At 42.0% G+C, this 18,904-nt stretch overlaps 1 protein-coding gene across 1 annotated transcript; it reads left to right on the top strand.

Annotated features, from left to right (window-relative positions):
• Window positions 1-3,338: 3,338 nt before the first annotated feature.
• On the top strand, window positions 3,339-11,007 carry klf5b (Kruppel-like factor 5b). Its single transcript, XM_021578621.2, has 4 exons — window positions 3,339-3,748; window positions 6,171-7,050; window positions 9,369-9,428; window positions 9,844-11,007. The coding sequence occupies exons 1-4, from the start codon at window positions 3,536-3,538 to the stop codon at window positions 10,020-10,022; spliced, it is 1,332 nt and encodes a 443-aa protein (XP_021434296.2). The 5' UTR covers window positions 3,339-3,535; the 3' UTR covers window positions 10,023-11,007.
• Window positions 11,008-18,904: the final 7,897 nt, after the last annotated feature.

Below are 18,904 nucleotides of genomic sequence, written 5' to 3'. Positions count from 1 at the left end.
GAACTGGGTGAATGGGATATGAATGACAGTCATCCCACATGCTGTAATATAAATAAGGCCATGCTCATGAAAAAAAAAATGTCCTCGGTCGTCATAAACGGCACTGACCGTCACTAGTGTGTCTGTCTGTGTGCGTGTGTGTGTTTGTTTGGGTGTTTTGGGCAATTAACTGAACCCTCAACCTGATGTTTTGTATGCTGTGCCAACACATGGACATACCTGTGTTTCCTGTTTTGACAGGTTACACTGATCCCTGCCATTATTCATTGGTTACGCTGCCAAGTCAAGTGTGGGAACTGAATCTGACACATCACAGATAGTACCTTCCTGTCAGAGTGTTTTATCAAACACCCACCCACCCCAAAATGATAACCTCCCTGTTATTGTGGTTAGCATGTCTTCGGGGTATGATATCTGTGCATCTGTAACTTTCTCACTCATCATTATTAACGATTCATTCAGGGCTCTACGTAATCATGGCTGCATCCACATTCATCTAAGTGTTAAGAAACATATTCTATTCTTATGTACAGTAAAAGTGACTCCAAAATGACACAAAACATTATTTACCATTCATTTATTTTGGGCACAAAACGATCTGAAACACAACCAAAACTAACAGCAAATGCATCAATGAAATTTGTAGAGTCACAAGCCTGATGTAATCATTGCATGCTATGAATATGGGACCAAATTCTTACCTTTTTACTACTTTAATAAACAAATAAGTTAATTTGTCCAAATACTTTTGGTCTCTTAAAATGTGACATTAAAGTACAAGAAGTACTTTAATTTCTAAACCCAATATGAATGAAAATATCTTCAAATTAAAGCTGACAGTCTGCACTTTAACATTATAGCCAGTGTATAATATCAAATCCAAAGTGCTGTGTTCCAGAGCCAATCATTTAGGAGCTCACTGTTTATCATCAATATGTGTCTTAAAATAAATACATATATTTTATTTTGAAAGAATGACTGTCCAAACAATTTGCATACAGGGAGGGACAGGGAATTGTGGTCACAATGCGGACTCAGTGGACAGATAAGAAACACATTTTCATACTATGTGTAGATGAATGCCTGAAAATGTGGGCACAATCAGAATGTAGACAAGTTCAGAACAAATTATGAATTTTAGCACCAGGTATAAACAAGACTAGAGTGAACAACTAAGACGGACACAAGGGACAGTTTCCTGGACAGGAGGAACAGTTTGAAACACAAGAACATCTACTAACAAACACACTGACATATTAAATATACAAAGCATTCATCATCACGTCAAACTTCATGGGCCCGGTTTCCTAGACACAGATTAAGTAGGCTAGGGACAAAAAAAAGCATTGTATCCGGTAAATTCCATTGATGCTAAGTTCAATATTACTTGAATAGGAACTTGTGGGATTGATTCCAAGGGGCAAGGTATTCATCGACCTTGCCAAGGCTTTCGACTCTGTCAATCACCATATTCTTATCGGCAGACTCAGTAGCCTCGGTTTTTCTGATGACTGCCTTGCCTGGTTCACCAACTACTTTGCAGACAGAGTTCAGTGTGTCAAATCGGAGGGCATGCTGTCCGGTCCTCTGGCAGTCTCTATGGGGTGCCACAGGGTTCAATTCTCGGGCCGACTCTTTTCTCTGTATATATCAATGATGTTGCTTTTGCTGCGGGCGATTCCCTGATCCACCTCTACGCAGACGACACCATTCTATATACTTCCGGCCCGTCCTTGGACACTGTGCTATCTAACCGTTTCAACCGTTCGCTGCCTGCACCTGCACGCCTGACTAGCATCACCACCCTGGATGGTTCCGACCTTGAATATGTGGACATCTATAAGTACCTAGGTGTCTGGCTAGACTGTAAACTCTCCTTCCAGACTCATATCAAACATCTCCAATCGAAAATCAAATCTAGAGTCGTCTTTCTATTCCGCAACAAAGCCTCCTTCACTCACGCCGCCAAACTTACCCTAGTAAAACTGACTATCCTACCGATCCTCGACTTCGGCGATGTCATCTACAAAATTGCTTCTAACACTCTACTCAGCAAACTGGATGCAGTTTATTACAGTGCCATCCATTTTGTTACTAAAGCACCTTATACCACCCACCACTGCGACCTGTATGCTCTAGTCGGCTGGCCCTCGCTACATATTCGTCGCCAGACCCACTGGCTCCAGGTCATCTACAAGTCCATGCTAGGTAAAGCTCCGCCTTATCTCAGTTCACTGGTCACGATGGCAACACCCACCCGTAACACGCGCTCCAGCAGGTGTATCTCACTGATCATCCCTAAAGCCAACACCTCATTTGGACGCCTTTCATTCCAGTTCTCTGCTGCCTGTGACTGGAACGAATTGCAAAAATCGCTGAAGTTGGAGACTTTTATCTCCCTCACCAACTTCAAACATCTGCTATTTGAGCAGCTAACCGATAGCTGCAGCTGTACATAGTCCATCGGTAAATAGCCCACCCAATTTACCTACCTCATCCCCATACTGTTTTTATTTATTTACTTTTCTGCTCTTTTGCACACCAATATCTCTACCTGCACATGACCATTTGATCATTTCACTCCAGTGTTAATCTGCTAAATGGTCATTATTCGCCTACCTCCTCATGCCTTTTGCACACAATGTATATAGACTCTCCTTTTTTTCTACTGTGTTATTGACTTGTTAATTGTTTACTCCATGTGTAACTCTGTGTTGTCTGTTCACACTGCTATGCTTTATCTTGGCCAGGTCGCAGTTGCAAATGAGAACTTGTTCTCAACTAGCCTACCTGGTTAAATAAAGGTTAAATAAAATAAAATAGAATGTATCATCCACAATGGCCCTCAAAAAGCCTGGTGTCACAAAGGAACAACAATGTGCTGCTGAATCATTCATTCACATTCAAGTGTCCTATTTTAGGTCAATACGAAGGTACTGTCATTCTCATATACTGCTGGAGGGGAATAGGTTTTATGTGTCACAATGTTATTTTAAGAGGCTGTGAATAAGTAACTGAATTAATTAATAGGTTCCCCCACTTGAAGTTAATCATCCCACAATCATGTTGCTGCCTTTCCACTTCTTTTGCCTTTTCACTCCTCCATTCCTTGAAATGTAATGTAAAGGCAAAGCTACTCAATACTTTAACGTTTATGTTCTGTCTATTCTGCATTATAAACTGGGTGGTTGGAGACCTGGATGCTGATTGTCTGACAGCCATGGTATATCAGACCGTATACCACGGGTATGACCCAAAAATGTATTTTTACAGCTCTAATTATGCTGATCACCAGTTTAAAATAGCAATAAGGCACTAGGGGGTTCGTGGTATATGGCCAATACAAGCCCAGCTCCGCCCACCCTGCTATCATGCAGTTGTGTAATTTGAGAAGCACATACGCAAAACAGATAGCATATGCAGAATTTGACAGCTGCCTGGCTTGAGCTATTTGTTCAAATCAGAACTATTCCTATGATAAATTATTCATTTTGCCCAATTTCGCGGGCTACTGGACTTAACATTATCAGCGTTTATGGCCACTGACTTGTTAACGAATAATGTTTGGTTTGCTCTGGATCAGGACGCGCTCGACAACCATAAACTCGCCGCACCACCAATGGCACGCGGGATGAGAAGAGGAGGAGGAGGAGAAGAAGAAGAAGGAGAAGGTCAGGGACATGGACAAGTCCTCTACAACATGAGGAATACAATCAGTGGCAGCTCTTCATTCCACGACTACAATCTGGTACGGTATTCAATTAGAAAGCGAGTTTACAGTTTGAGCAAGTAGATTGCATGGAATCGTTGGCGCACAGCCACAACAACACACCCCGTTTTAGAAGTGAAACGCAGCAGCCAAGAGTGTATTGAATGCTTGGGTATTTGTATTGATAGTCGTACGTAGATGTAACCCATGTGATTTTTGTAAAATAGTACGGGACGTTATTTGCCCTCATCACTGTAAAGACAGGTTGTCGGTCTGCAGTAGTCTAGGTGGTATGCAAAATTCCCTGCACCCTGGTTCGTACTGAACTGACATCGGATGTTACTAGGGACACTTTGATATTTAGGCTATATTATACTATTCTGATATCTAACTGCCAGGCAAAATAGCCTACATGTACAGACAGGTAGATAGTGGACTGAGATGAAGCGTTGCGCCCCATCTCAAAATGTAGGATAGATGTGTGCAGCGCATGCAGGCAGCAGCTGGACAATCTAAAATCAGTCATAGAGTTCCATCGCCTATACAGGGGCGCCCAGCCTGGTTTCAGACACTAGACGTAACATAATAAATGTCAATCTGAAAACCCCACAATTGTATTATATGTTATGTTTGGTATGGTTATATAAGACAGATTGTTACTTAAGGCAAAAACGAAAGTAGGGTGGCATATAACACAAACGTCTAGCATCCCATCGGTTGTGAGTTTGAATCTCATCTTGGACAACTTTAGCATTTTAGCTAATTAGCCTACTTTTCAACAAGTTAACATTTTTTAGCTACTTGCAACTACTTAGCATGTAGCTAACCCTAACTTGAATGAACTATTTTAGCTAACCCTTCCCGTAACCTTAACCCTTTAACCTAACTCCTAAACTTAACCCTAACCTTAACCCTAACCCCTAGCTAACGTTAGCCACCTAGCTAGAATTTGTAACATGTCATACTTTTAGCGAATTTGTTACATATAATACCAATTGTAATTTGTAACATGTCATACGAAATGGACATCCACAGATTACTACATTCCATACTAAATGGACTGTGTACATAATAATACAAAATGCTCTGTGACTAGATTGGAGCACTAGGCCTTCTTCAGAAGCCTGGCTACTCTTCAGAAGCCCACCAAGCGAAGTGCACTGGTTCCAGTTGTTTTATCCAAATACTGTACATGTTTCAATATCAGTTGATCGACACATGGAGACAGATATAACATTGTGCAATGTGATCTTGTTTTGCGTTGGTCAGCGTAGTCTTAGTATATGCGTAGTATGGATGTGGAATGAATGGTTTTACGAGAGAAGGGTGAATGTAGCATACGGCCATTGGGGAGTTGTCACGGCTGTTGAAGGAGGAGGACCAAGGTGCAGCGTGGTGTGCGTACATATTCTTTATTTATATGAGCTGACAAAAACAATGAACACTATAAAACAAACTGTGGAGCTATGTGCCCTAAACAAAGTCAACTTCCCACAAAGAAAGGAGGGAAAAAGGGCTACCTAAGTATGGTTCCCAATCAGAGACAACGATAGACAGCTGTCCCTGATTGAGAACCTTACCCGGCCAAAACAGAGCAATACAAAATCATAGAAAAACAAAACATAGAATATCCACCCCAAATCACACCCTGACCAAACCAAATAGAGACATGAAAAGGCTCTCTAAGGTCAGGGTGTGACAGTACCCCCCCCCCCCCCCCCAAAGGTGCGGACTCCGGCCGCAAAACCTGAACCTATAGGGGAGGGTCTGGCTGGGCATCTATCCGCGGCTCAGGTGCGGGACGCAGACCCCGCTCCACCTCTGGCTCACCTCTGGTGTGGGGAACCTCTCTGCAGGCCCCAGACTGGGGACCCTCTCTGGGGGCTCCGGGCTGGAGTCCGTCTCTGGGGGCTCTGGGCTGGAGGCCGTCTCTGGGGGCTCTGGGCTGGGCGCAGGCACATGACTCACCAGGCTGGGGAGACATACAGGGGATCTGGCTCTGGGAGCAGGCACAGGACTCACCCTGGCCAAACCAAATAGAGACATTAAAATACTCTCTAAGGTCAGGGCGTGACAGGAGTACTGTGTAGTCTACATGATAAATGTTTCACTGCAGACTGGTTGATGTGAACATGGTCACTACTCTCTCCTTTCACTCCTATGAGCACTGGTAGGGCTACAACAAAATATAAACAGAGATTAAGCGATGACCCATGCCACACCATGTTCCAGTAGCCTTCACATGGGTCTATTTCAGTGATAGCCCTGTGAATACTTCATAGGCCATTTCAGTGAAGAATTGGATTGTTAGAACTAAGTTATAGTCCTCCTTAATTTTCATGATGTTACAATGTTACAATCATGGATATTCACAAGTTAATGATTTAACACAAAACTGTATTAAATGTAATTTACAAATACTCATATTGAACACTCACTATTATCTATTTTTTCATTACAGGGTAAATCTGAGATGGACAAATATCTGTCCCCTTATCCTCAGGAAGTACCAGACTCCAGACAGACATCTTTCACAGAGGACCTTAGTTCCCCATACAGCATCAACATGAGCCTTCTCTTCCCTGACATCACTTACCTGAGCCCGGACATATGTCGGCCTATGAGACCCATCAAGACAGAGCCTCTCTCCCACTCCCTCATGCACCCCAGTTGCCACGGCAACCTTGGTCCAACAACCCTTCTAGAACACCCTGGGCTTTATGGTGCTTCAACAGACACAGGAAGTAGCATGTTCATCAAACAGGAAATGCACACCCTGGACTTCCCAGATGTTCCGTTGTTCCAGCTATTGAACTCTGAGCTAGAGCAGCTGGTGCCTAGTCGTCCAGTGAACTCAGACCTCCACAGCGGGGTCCCCGTGTCCGCCTTGTCATTCCCTTTCAGCAACGTCCACTTATCATCCCCCCAGAGTGCTGTCAAATCTATGGGATGCCCACAAAATGGTGGCTATACTCTGCAAACCCAGTTCGCAAGCCATTCGCAGCAGCGACCAGCCTATCTTCCTCTGTCCCCGCCCAACTCCAAGCCAGGGAGCCCGGACAGAGGGAAAGAGCTGATCCAGAATCTGTTTCTGCCTCCATCCTATGCAGCAAGGATTGCCTCGAATCTGAGTCCTGGTCTTATGCCAGTCCAAAGCTCAGGTCTAGGACTTGTTCAGAGTCCAGGTCTTGGACAAGGCCAAAGTTCTAGACTTGGAGCAGGCCTGAGCCCCGGTGTTGGGCCAGTGTCCCCAGCGTTGGCCCAGACAGGTCCGGGGAAGTGTAACCGCAGGAATAACCCTGACCTGGAGAGGAGGAGGATACATCACTGTGACTTTTCTGGTGAGAAGAACTGACAGGGAGTCTCACTACACTTACAGGCAATAGTGTAGTGATATTTTCTTAAGTGCGGGAGTGGGAATTTTTGAAAAAATAATTACCTCATAATTTCTCAATCAAAGTTTGTACTGACAGAATATTATTATAGAATATGCATAAAATGCATCCTCCTAATGTAACGTCTGCCTATGCCAACACATATTGTCTCAAGAAAATAGTATATTTTTAAAACCCTCAAACACCAAGTCAGGCATACTTGATTTCTAAATAGGCAATCATCACGTTTTACCGGTGAAATGTACAAACTGCGTCTGCATGCCAATAATTTAATGTCAATCAGTTTCATGGGAATGTGCAATTATATCTTCTCTAATTACTGTTTTGTGAGTGAATTGGAGAAGATGGTGTTCAACTATTAACCTTCTTGTATTTTGTTTCATTCAAAGCATACATAGTGGCGCTTGCTGTTGCGTTTTGGGCACATGAGACAAGAAATGTGACTATTCAGCTTCAGCTAACCATCCTAAAATCTCACTAGAAATTAGGTGTTTTTGGTGTAACACAGTGACATTACAGTCCTACTATGCTATTTTATTCGGTACTGTTATGTTAAATAGTCATTCATCACTATGTGATGTTGCGGGAAATAATTTTCCAGAAATGTTGTTACCAGCTGCGTGGATTCGCAAATTGAAAACAGTGAGGGAGCACTACATCCCTCGTGCTCCGGTAGCACTACATCCCTCCTGCTCCGGCAGCACTACATCCCTCGTGCTCCGGCAGTACTACATCCCTCGTGCTCCGGCAGCACTACATCCCTCGTGCTCCGGCAGCACTACATCCCTCGTGCTCCGGCAGCACTACATCCCTCGTGCTCCGGCAATAGATATTGCAGGGATGACAAAATTCCTGAATCCCAAATCAACCACTAGGAGATATGAGAGGATTGGATAGACATTTTGATTTAATATGGCAACAATTCCACCTGGCCTATCAGAGGGGAAGATGGAGGATCCATATTGCTTACACTGGTCCAATACTCTCAGAGCTACACTAGTTTCTAGGGGAAAGAGTCTAGGTGTTCATTTAGAGAATTACTTAAATGTTTCCTTACCTTGAGTCTATGGGTCATGCTCCTCACTTATGGGAGTTACATTTGTCAATTCGCTTTTTAAAAGGAACATATAGTGGGAGAGAGGCTTTGGTTTGCTGTTATGTCAAAAACTAGTAGCAGATTAGATGATGATGTTTTTGAAACCCATGGAATTAAATCGTAAATATCAAGTAAACAACAATTGGAATAAGGCAGACCCTGTTGTTAACTACCCGCCTATTTTAATTATTTATTTATATGTTATGACCTGGTTCAAATGCTGTAATGTAAGAACAATGTAGTTACATAGGATATACTTGTAAGGATCATGTACCTACCCAGGAGCAAGCGACTTAAAGTGGAACTGACAGTGTTGTAATTACTTTGTTTCACATTTGCAATTATAATATCAGCCAAAAATATAACATTCCCAATTTATGCTACAAAAACAACTTCATAAGAGGTTGAAAAACTAGGTTATATTTGACTCAACATTCCATGACGTAGAGTGAGGCATTGTTGGCAGAATATATGCAGTACAATGCATGATCAATATAATTCACCCTAAAAAAACTTGTGAAGTTTCCCTTTAGTGTAAAGTAAAACTCAGTAAGGTATAACCTTTATAATTACTATGTAGTTACAATGTAACAACCTTTGCAGACAATTGGCTTAGGCTTACCAGGAGCAATAAGGATACTTTTCAGTTAGACTTTTCATTGATGGATTTGACAAAGATTCAAACCATTCAAATTCAATTCCACATTTCAGACTCAAATCAATAACTATTTTAGCTAGTAAAATGTACCAACACAGGGTGGTAAAGCTAGCAAGTTAGCATTATAGCTAGGTAGCTAGCTAGGCACAGGCACAATGTCAATATGTTTTCCAACTCATTCAATAAACATGACTAAATTGTCATAAAACTCACAACATTTCCATTACAGTGTTATTTCACTTTTGTTGAGACTTAGATTGCACTTTTGTACATTACAAAACTTTAAAAACACGACAAATTAAGAGACAGAAATGCCGTGTGGGTTCCATTTTGGCTGCACAGGAGAGTGTGAGAGGTCAGTGGGATGTCACTAATGCAATGCATGGTTTATAATTCAACCGTGACCATTAACTCCACTCTGTTAGATGTAGGATGTTCTTGTTAAAAGCTTATGAATCAATTATAGTTATGTTGTAATGACATACATTTGGTTCCATTCTCTTTCATCAGCATGTAAGAAAGTCTACACCAAGTCCTCCCATTTAAAGGCCCATTTACGGACACATACAGGTAAGTGTTTACTGGTAACATTATAAAAGTCCTGTCATGGGGTGACCCGTATTTTATTTTGGGGGGAGGCAGTATGTTATGTTACCAGGCAGAAGAATGCTTTTTCATTCTTTATGCTGACTGAAATATGGCCCGCCAAATGTTGCTGCATGTTGTCGAATGGGAAAGCTGTTTTAAAGAGCGTAAACAAACTAAACCGGTTTGTGTTTTAAGTCTTTATTTCTTTATTTATTTTATTATTGATTCTAATTCATTCAAGAGACTTTTTGATGTTAATATTGAAATATTATCTTTACTGACCCTATCAACATAAGTAGTATAGTTTAATTATTTAGTTTCTACTGTACATTATATGATGTGACATGATCGTCCCTGTTTCTGCTGTAGTATAATCTAATTCGGTGCTGCATTCCAGGAGAGAAGCCATACCAATGCTCCTGGGAGGGGTGCGAGTGGTGCTTCGCTCGTTCCGACGAGCTGACTCGCCACTTCAGGAAACACACAGGGGCCAAGCCCTTCCAGTGTGGTGTGTGTAACCGCTGTTTCTCCCGGTCTGACCACCTGGCTCTACACACGAAGAAGCACCAGAGATAGGGAAACCTACATAAATCATATTTTTTTATTAGATCTAATTCAAATGAAACATTAGATTTAAGTTAATCTCAACACAATACAATTGTGACTGCAACATGGGTGTAGATTTTCCATGTATTTATTTTAGTGTATACTGCCATAGTTAGATTTTTTAGGAAGAGCTCAAAGGTGGATTGAGTCAAGCTATAATGACAAACGAGCTCCTTTTAGTATCTCTATGGTTTATCTACAGCAGTTTCCCAAACCTCTGCTCAAGTACCCCCAGCCATTCCACGTATTTGATCTATTCCGGTACTAGGACATCTGATTCAACCAATCATGTTTGATGATGAGTTGACCAGTTGAATCAGGTGTGCTAGTACTGGAATATATCGAACAAGTGTAACAGTAGGGGGTACTCAATGAGAGGTTTAGAAAATGTAAACCCAGATCTACTGTATCATCGCTTCCTTTTCTACTGAGTATTGGCACTGAAAGACAATATTTGACAATGTATTGCTATTGACATTTAGGTATAACTACCTTTCATTGCTGTAGACCATGTACAAAGGGAAGTCGAAGTATTTTTAAATACAAATTGTTAAAAAATAATATCATGCACTATACTGATTTTCTAAGTGCCTTTTAAAGCTAGACTCCTTAGTTGCTACATCCATTTTTGGACTCATAAATGAATGACATATAACCATTGATTCTTGAGGTGTATAACTTATAAATGCCTCATGAGCTTAGTTCAACTTGTTTTACTCCAATGTTTGTAAACAGCATAAATGTGAAACACTGTATAGCCTCCAAACATGGTTAAAACTATACATTTGATGTCATGAATGGTCTGTCCTTACATCTCTGTCTATGAATTTGAGTGGTTACATTTCCAATCCCTTCGATTTTTAGCAAAACGAGCAGGAGTACGCTTTGTTATTGTTTAATTAAGGATTCTACCTGTAATGTTTTATAAATTAATTAAAGATGACGTAAAAGACCAGTCTGGTACACTGTAAAAACAACTTGATTACTGCCTTTCTTGTCTATACAAAAATGTAAGATACTGTATTTACTGTGTGTTGTAAAATGTATTTTTATTCATGATCATTTGATTAAATACATTTGAATAAGAGCTATCATTTCAGGTTACCAATATTTATGTAAGGACCGACGCCGGAGATGAGAAGGTGGTACGGGGAGTTAACATTTAATGCGGAACAGACAGGTAACAGGACCAGCGTCAGCACACGGGTATACAAAGTCACACGAACATTAATGCTGAAGCAGGGAACAGAGCGGGGAACCAGGCAGATATAGGGAAGGTAATGACAGAGGTGATTGAGTACAGGTGAGTCCAATAATCGCTGATGCGCGTGATGTGGGGAAGGCAGGTGTGCGTAATTCTGGGGAGCCTGGCGCCTTCGAGCGGGAGCAGGGGTGACAGTACACCCCGCTTTAGGGGTGCCACCCGTCGTGACACCTGGGCGAGCCTGACGGGCTGGCTGAGGCATGGGCGCTGGACAAGCCGGCTGGGCGTAAACTTCCCGACGAACTGGCAGAGGCATGAGAGCCTGGCGAGCCGGCTGAGGCCTGTCGATCCTGCTGATACTTGTAAGTAGTCCTTCAAAAATGTTAGGGTTCAACATTTTGAGATTATATACTTGTAGGCTATAATTGCGAATCTGTGCCAAGATTGCTATGTGAGCAACTGAACATTTAAATAAACTGTGTGTTTACCATAGACAATGTTGTGTTTTTCTGTATTCAATGTACATGTGGGATGTGTGGATTGATATACTGTAGTATTCTCTTGCCATAGAAACAAAGCATTTGTGAACGTCACACCCACTGTATTTGACACTGCTCTGTGAGAAAAGAACAGGAATGATCCGCATAGACATTTAACAAAGAATACCCTTTCAAGACATTTGCGCTTTCATTGGAACATTAACTATTGTGTTTTAAATGCCTTCTGTTAGTTTCTCATAGAGCAATGCCAACCCTACGATTGACATACCTTTATATAGAGTACAAATCATTCTGAAGTTGCCACACCCCCGCAAACTCCGCCTAGCTGTTTGGTAATGATATGGCCATAAAAATGATTTCACTCCAACCTTCAGTGCCTTCAGAAGGTCTCCATACCTTGACTTATTTGACAGTATTGTAGTATTGGTGTTGAATAACTCCTTATGGCTTAGGGGCAGTATTGAGTAGCTTGGATGAATAAGGTGCCCAGAGTAAACGAGCTGCTACTTAGGCCCAGATGCTAAGATATGCATAGTATTACTAGATTTGGATAGGAAACACTCTGAAGTTTCTAAAACTGTTTGAATGATGTCTGTGAGTATAACAGAATGCATATGGCAGCCAACAACCTGAGAAAAAATCCAAAACCAGGAAGAGGGAAATCTGAGGTTTGTAGTTTTTCAACTCTTTGCCTATCCAAGATACAGTGTAAATTTGGTCCGATTGCACTTCCTAAGGCTTCCACAAGATGTCAACAGTCTTTAGAACCTTGTTTCAGGCTTCTACTGTGAAGGAGGAGAGAATAAGAGCTGATTGAGTAAGAGGTCTGCCAGAAGGCCATGGGCTGATCACACGCGCTTCTGTGAGAGGTAGCTGCGTTCCATTGCATTTCTAAAGACAAAGGAATTATGACATTTTCCAGAAGAAAGCAGTTGTCCCTTTCTTTGGAGTGTTTTGCTCTGAAGCCAAACTGCATGGAGTGTAATGTGAATGGGCTGTTGTTGAGGTGACCAATCAGTTGCTCTGCTACACACTTTTCAACAACCTTCAACACCACAGGTAGTATACTAATGGGCCTGTAGTTACTCAAGTCAGCAGGGTCACCCAATTTAAAGATGGCCATTATTATGGCCGACTTCAATACCCTTGAAAACACGCCCTGACCAATAGATGTGTTGGTGACCTTAGTAATGGGGGCAATGAGTGACTCTGTAGTTTTTAACCTCTCTGGTACAACGTCCCACCTCGAGAACTGCCAGTGAAATGCCAGCCAAATTCAAAACAACAGAAATCCCATATTTAAAATTCCTCAACATACAACTATTATCCACCATTTGAAAGATAAACTTCTTGTAAATCCAACCACAGTGTCCAATTTTGAAAAGGCTTTACTGCGAAAGCACACCAAACGATTATGTTAGGTCAGTACCTAATCACAGAAAAACACAGCCATTTTTCCAGCCAAAGGGTCACAAAAAGCAGAAATAGAGATCAAATGAATCACTATCCTGATCTTCAGATCTTCATCTTCATCAGATGGCACTCATAGGACTTCAAGTTACATTTACGTTTTATTCGATAACGTTCATATTTATATCCAAAAATCTCAGTTCACATTGGAGCGTTATGGTCAGAAATGCATTGTCTCATACATACATCCGGTGAAGAGAGCAGTGCAGAGAGCCACATCAAATAACAGAAATACTCATCATAAACAGTGATAAACAATACAAGTGTTACGCATGGAATTATAGATAAACTTCTCCTTAATGTAACCGCTGTGTCAGATTTCAAAAATGCTTTACGACGAAAGCACACTTTGCTAGGTGTTAGGTTAGCTCCTAGCCAAAGAAACCCATACAGCAAACAAGGAGAGTCACACAAATCAGAAATAAAATTCAAATGAATCACTTACCTTTGATCTTCATCTGGTGGCACTCCCACGTCTCCATGATGGACAATAAATCTTTTTGTTTTGTTTGATAATGTCCCTCTTTATGAGCAAAAACCTCCTTTTTGTTTGTGCGTCTTGTCCAGTAATCCGAATGCAGAGACGCGTGCACTAATTCCAGACATTTTTTTTTTTTAAAGTACAATAAAAGTTAGTAGAAACATGCCAAACGATGTTTAAAATAAATCCTCCGGTTGTTTTTCTCATAAATAATCAATAATATTTCAACCGGACAAAAGCTTAATCAAAAGGAAAGGAGAAACAAGAAAGGCGCATTCACGATCAGGGCGCATGGCTGATGAATGAAAGTGCTGTATCTCCCTCATTTTTCAGAGTAAAAGCCTGAAACAATGCCTAAAGACTGCTCACATGTAGAGGAAGGCAAAGAGCTTGTGAACTGGGTCCTAAGTCTTTGTATCGTGGATAGGCTTTCAAAGGAAAAACAGCTTTTCAAAATAATAGTACTTCCTGGTTGGATTTTACTCAGGTTTTCGCCTGCCATATCAGTTATGTTATACTCACAGACATTTTTTTTACTTCTTGAGTGAAGGGGGTAGGAATTTAGTTTTTGGCTAAAAAACGTACCCATTTGAAACTGCCTATTTCTCAGGCCCAGAAACTAGAATATGCATATAATTGTCAGATTAGGATAGAAAACACTCTAAAGTTTCCAAAACTGTCAAAATATTGTCTGTGAGTATAACAGAACTGATATTGCAGGCGAAAACCTGAGGAAAATCCAACAAGGAAGTGCTGTTTTTCCTGAAAGCTCTCTGTTCCATTGGATGCCTTAACTCCATTTAAAGGGATATCAACCAGATTCTTTTTCCTATGGCTTCCTCAAGGTGTCAACTGTCTTTAGGCATAGTTTCAGGCTTTTAGTTTGAAAAATGAGTGAGAACGATCACATTGCGTCAGTGGATAGCGTCAGTGGGGCAGCCATTGTCTCTCCCTCTCCTATTGAAAAAGCTACAGTCCGAGTTGACATGTTATTGATTATATATTTTAAAAACAACCTGAGGAATGATTATAAAAAACTTTTGACATGTTTCTGTGGACATTACTGATACTACTTGGAATTTTTATCTGCGATGTCGTGACCGCTCGAGCCTGTGGATTTCTGAACATAACACGCCAAACAAAATGAGGTATTTTGGATATAAAAATCATCTTTATGGAACAAAAGGAACATTTATTGTGTAACTGGGAGTCTCGTGAGTGCAAACATCCAAAGATCATCAAAGGTAAGCGATTTAATTTATTGCTTTTCTGACTTTCGTGACCAATCTACTTGGCTGATTGCTGTTTGTAATATTTTATCTACTGAGAGATGTTCTTACATAAACGCTTGTTATGCTTTCGCCGAAAAGCTGTATTGAAATCTGACACGCCAGGTGGATTAACAACAAGCTAAGCTGTGTTTTGCTATATTGCACTTGTGATTTCATGAAAATTATATATTCACAGACATTTAAAGGTTTTGGAACATTTAGAGTGTTTTCTATCCAAATCTACCAATGATATGCATATCCTATCTTCTGGGCATGAGTAGCAGGCAGTTTAATTGCGGCACTGTTTTCATCCAATATTCCGAATGCTGCCCCCTACCCTAGAGAATATAAGAACAATTTTATATACTGTCTCAAAGCTAACTAAAAAAGCAGCATTCCCCAAGAGAGGATGGCTTCTTTAAGGAAAATATCATCATCATTAGAAAGCAAATTAAGGACTAGTCTATAAATCTGCGTATTCCTCCAAAGCTCAGTTGTCCTGTGTCTGGACAACTCTGACAGGACCTACGATCAAGGGAGACACTCAAGTTTTTTAGTACTATATCTCTTGACACGATGAATGTGTACCAAACTCACTAAAAGTGTCAGAAATAAAGCCTCTCTTGAAAAGCCAAACCTTGACCCCTTGTGCTCCTAGGCCTTAGTGCTGCTTTTGATACCATTGATCACTACATTCTTTTGGAGAGATTGTAAACCCAAATTGGTCTACATGGACAAGTTCTGTCCTGGTTTAGATCTTATCTGTCAGAAAGATATAATTTTGTCTCTGTGAATGATTTGTCCTCTGACAGGTTCCGTTTTAGGACCACTATTGTTTTCACTATATATTTTACCTCTTGGTGATGTCATTCGGAAACATAATGTTAACTTTCACTGCTATGCGGATGACACACAGCTGTACATTTTGATGAAACATGGTGAATCCCCAAAATTGCCCTCGCTAGAAGCCTGTGTTTCAGACATAAGGAAGTGGATGGCGGCAAATGTTCTACTTTTAAACTCAGACAAAACAGAGATGCTTGTTCTAGGTGCCAAGAAACAAAGAGATATTATTTTCAATCGGACAATTCATCTTGATGGTTGTACAGTCGTCTCAAATAAAACTGTGAAGGACCTCGGCGTTACTCTGAACTCTGATCTCTCTTTTGACGAACATATCAAGACTGTTTCAAGGACTGCTTTTTTCCATCTATCTAACATTGCAAAAATCTGAAACTCTCTGTCCAAAAATGATGCAGAAAAATTGATCCATGCTTTTGTCACTTCTAGTTTAGACTACTGCAATGCTCTACTTCCGTCTACCCAAATAAAACACTAAAGGTTTTACTGCTAACCTACAAAGTATTACATGGGCTTGCCCCTACCAATCTTTACGATTTGGTCCTGCCGTACATACCTACACGTATGCTACGTTCACAAGACGCAGGACTCCTTACTGTCCCTAGAATTTTGAAGCAAACAGCTGGAGTCAGGTCTTTCTCCCATAGACCTCAATTTTTATGGAATGTTCTGACTAACCATGTGAGAGATGCAGACTCCATCTCGACCTTTAAGTCTTTATTGAAGACTTATCTCTTCAGTAGGTCCTATGATTTAGTGTAGTCTAGCCCCGGAGTGTGTAGGTGAACAGAAAGGCACAGGAGCAATGAACCGCCCTTGCTGTCTCTGCCTGGCTGGCTCCCCTCTCTCCACTGGGATTCTCTGCCTCTAATCCTATTACAGGAGCTGAGTCACTGGCATACTGGTGCTCTTCCATGCCATCCCTAGGAGGGGTGCATCACTTGAGTGGGTTGAGTCACTGATGTGATCTTCCTGTCCGGTTTGGCGCACCCCCCTTGGGTTGTGCCATGGCGGAGATCTTTGTGGGCTGTACTCGGCCTTGTCTCAGGATGGTAAGTTGGTGATTGAAGATATCCTTCTAGTGGTTTGGGGGCTGTGCTTTGGCAAAGTGGGTGGGGTTATATCCAGCCTGTTTGGCCCTGTCTGGGGGTATCGTCGGATGGGGCCACAGTGTCTCCCGACCCCTCCTGCCTCAGCCACCAATATTTATGCTGCAGTAGTTTGTCGGGGGGCTAGGGTCAGTCTGTTATATCTGGAGTATTTATCCTGTCTTATCCAGTGTCCTGTGTGAAGTTAAGTATGCTCTCTCTAATTCTCTCTCTCTTTCTCTCTCTTTCTTTCTCTGTCTCAGGGGACCTGAGCCCTAGGACCATGCCTCAGGACTAATTGGCCTGATGACACCTTGCTGTCCCCAGTCCATCTGGCCGTGCGGCTGCTCCAGTTTCAACTGTTCTGCCTGCGGCTATGGAACCCTGACCTGTTCACCGGATGTGCTACCTGTCCCAGACCTGCTGTTTTCAACTCTCTAGAGACAGCAGGAGCGGTAGAGATACTCTGAATGATCGTCTATGAAAAGCCAACTGACATTTACTCCTGAGGTGCTGGCCTGTTGCACCCTCGACAACCACTGTGATTTTTTATTTTTTTACCCTACTGGTCATTTATGAACATTTGAACATCTTGGCCATGTTCTGTTATAATCTCCAACCGGCACAGCCAGAAGAGGACCACCCCTCATAGCCTGGTTCCTCTCTAGGTTTCCTCCAAGGTTCTGGCCTTTCTAGGGAATTTTTCCTAGCCACCGTGCTTCTACACCTGCATTGCTTGCTGTTTTTAGGCTGGGTTTCTTTTACAGCACTTTGTGACATCAGCTGATGTAAGAAAGGATTTATAAGTACATTTGATTGATGTCATTCCTCTAAATTAGCTTGGCGTCCAGGGGTTAATTGAACACTAGAGTTCCTGAGGCGGAAATTCCGGTGGCCCAAAATAATTGAGGATGTTAGATCCTTCGTTATTGCCTGCTCCACCTGTGCCCAAAGAAAGTCCTCACGACAGCGATCGGCTGGGTTTCCTCCATCCCAAGGGCTGATCACTATCCTGGTGGTCGTTGATCAGTTCTCCAAGGTAGCAGATTTCATCGCCCTGCCCCACCTCAGTCAAGGAGACAGCCAAAGAGGGGTTGCCCTCAGCAAAGGCGTTTATTCAACAATGTTGCCGCACCTGGACCAGAGCGCGATCCTCCATTAAAAGTGGATTCTCGGAAGCTCACCCCGTTCTACGTAGGACCATTCAGGATCCTGAGTCGCATCTACCCGGTCACCTATCGTCTCCAGCTCCCCAGGTCATTGAGAGTCTGTCCATCCTCCACTTTTCCCATATCAAACTGTTAAGAACCAGTCCCTTCTCCCCCCACACATGCCCCTCCGCCCCCTCGATTTGTTGACGGCCACCTGGCCTACACAGTCTGGCGTCTGCTGGAGGCTTGTCGGGTCTGGGGCACCCTGCAGTACCTGGTGGACTGGGAGAGCTAGGAGCAGGCGTGGGTGCCTGCCCGGGACATCCTGGACCCGAGACTTGTTCGGGACTTCAACCAACTATGTGGTGGTTGCCCTGGATCTGCGGCCGAAGCCGCTCCTAGGTTCCACCTGTCACCAAGATTGATGATTGGATGCCCACCAAAAGTCATGCATCATCTTATCCTTACATTCCAGGACACCATGGCCTATTTATTTCCTTAACTTACCTCATTTTCACTCACTGTATATAGACTTTTTGTTTTCTTTTGTTCTACTGTTTTATTGACTGTATGTTTTGTTTATTCCATCTGTAACTCTGTGTTGTTGTATGTGTCAAATTGCTATGCTTTATCTCGGCCAGGTTGCAGTTGCAAATGAGAACTTGTTCTCAACTAGCTTACCTGGTTAAATAAAGGTGAAATAAAAAAAACACAAGCTTAGGTTTCTGAATTCCAGCGAATGTGAGTATAGCACTCAAATCTGCTACTGAAACCAAAATCACATACCAGCAACAACACAGTCTAAATGAGTTCTGGTACAAGCATG

Source organism: Oncorhynchus mykiss, chromosome 22 (genome assembly GCF_013265735.2).
Source record: "Oncorhynchus mykiss isolate Arlee chromosome 22, USDA_OmykA_1.1, whole genome shotgun sequence".
NCBI classification, from domain to species: Eukaryota; Metazoa; Chordata; class Actinopteri; order Salmoniformes; family Salmonidae; genus Oncorhynchus; species Oncorhynchus mykiss.
Note: the sequence above shows the minus strand (reverse complement) of the source record. Positions and strands in the feature narration are given on the sequence as shown.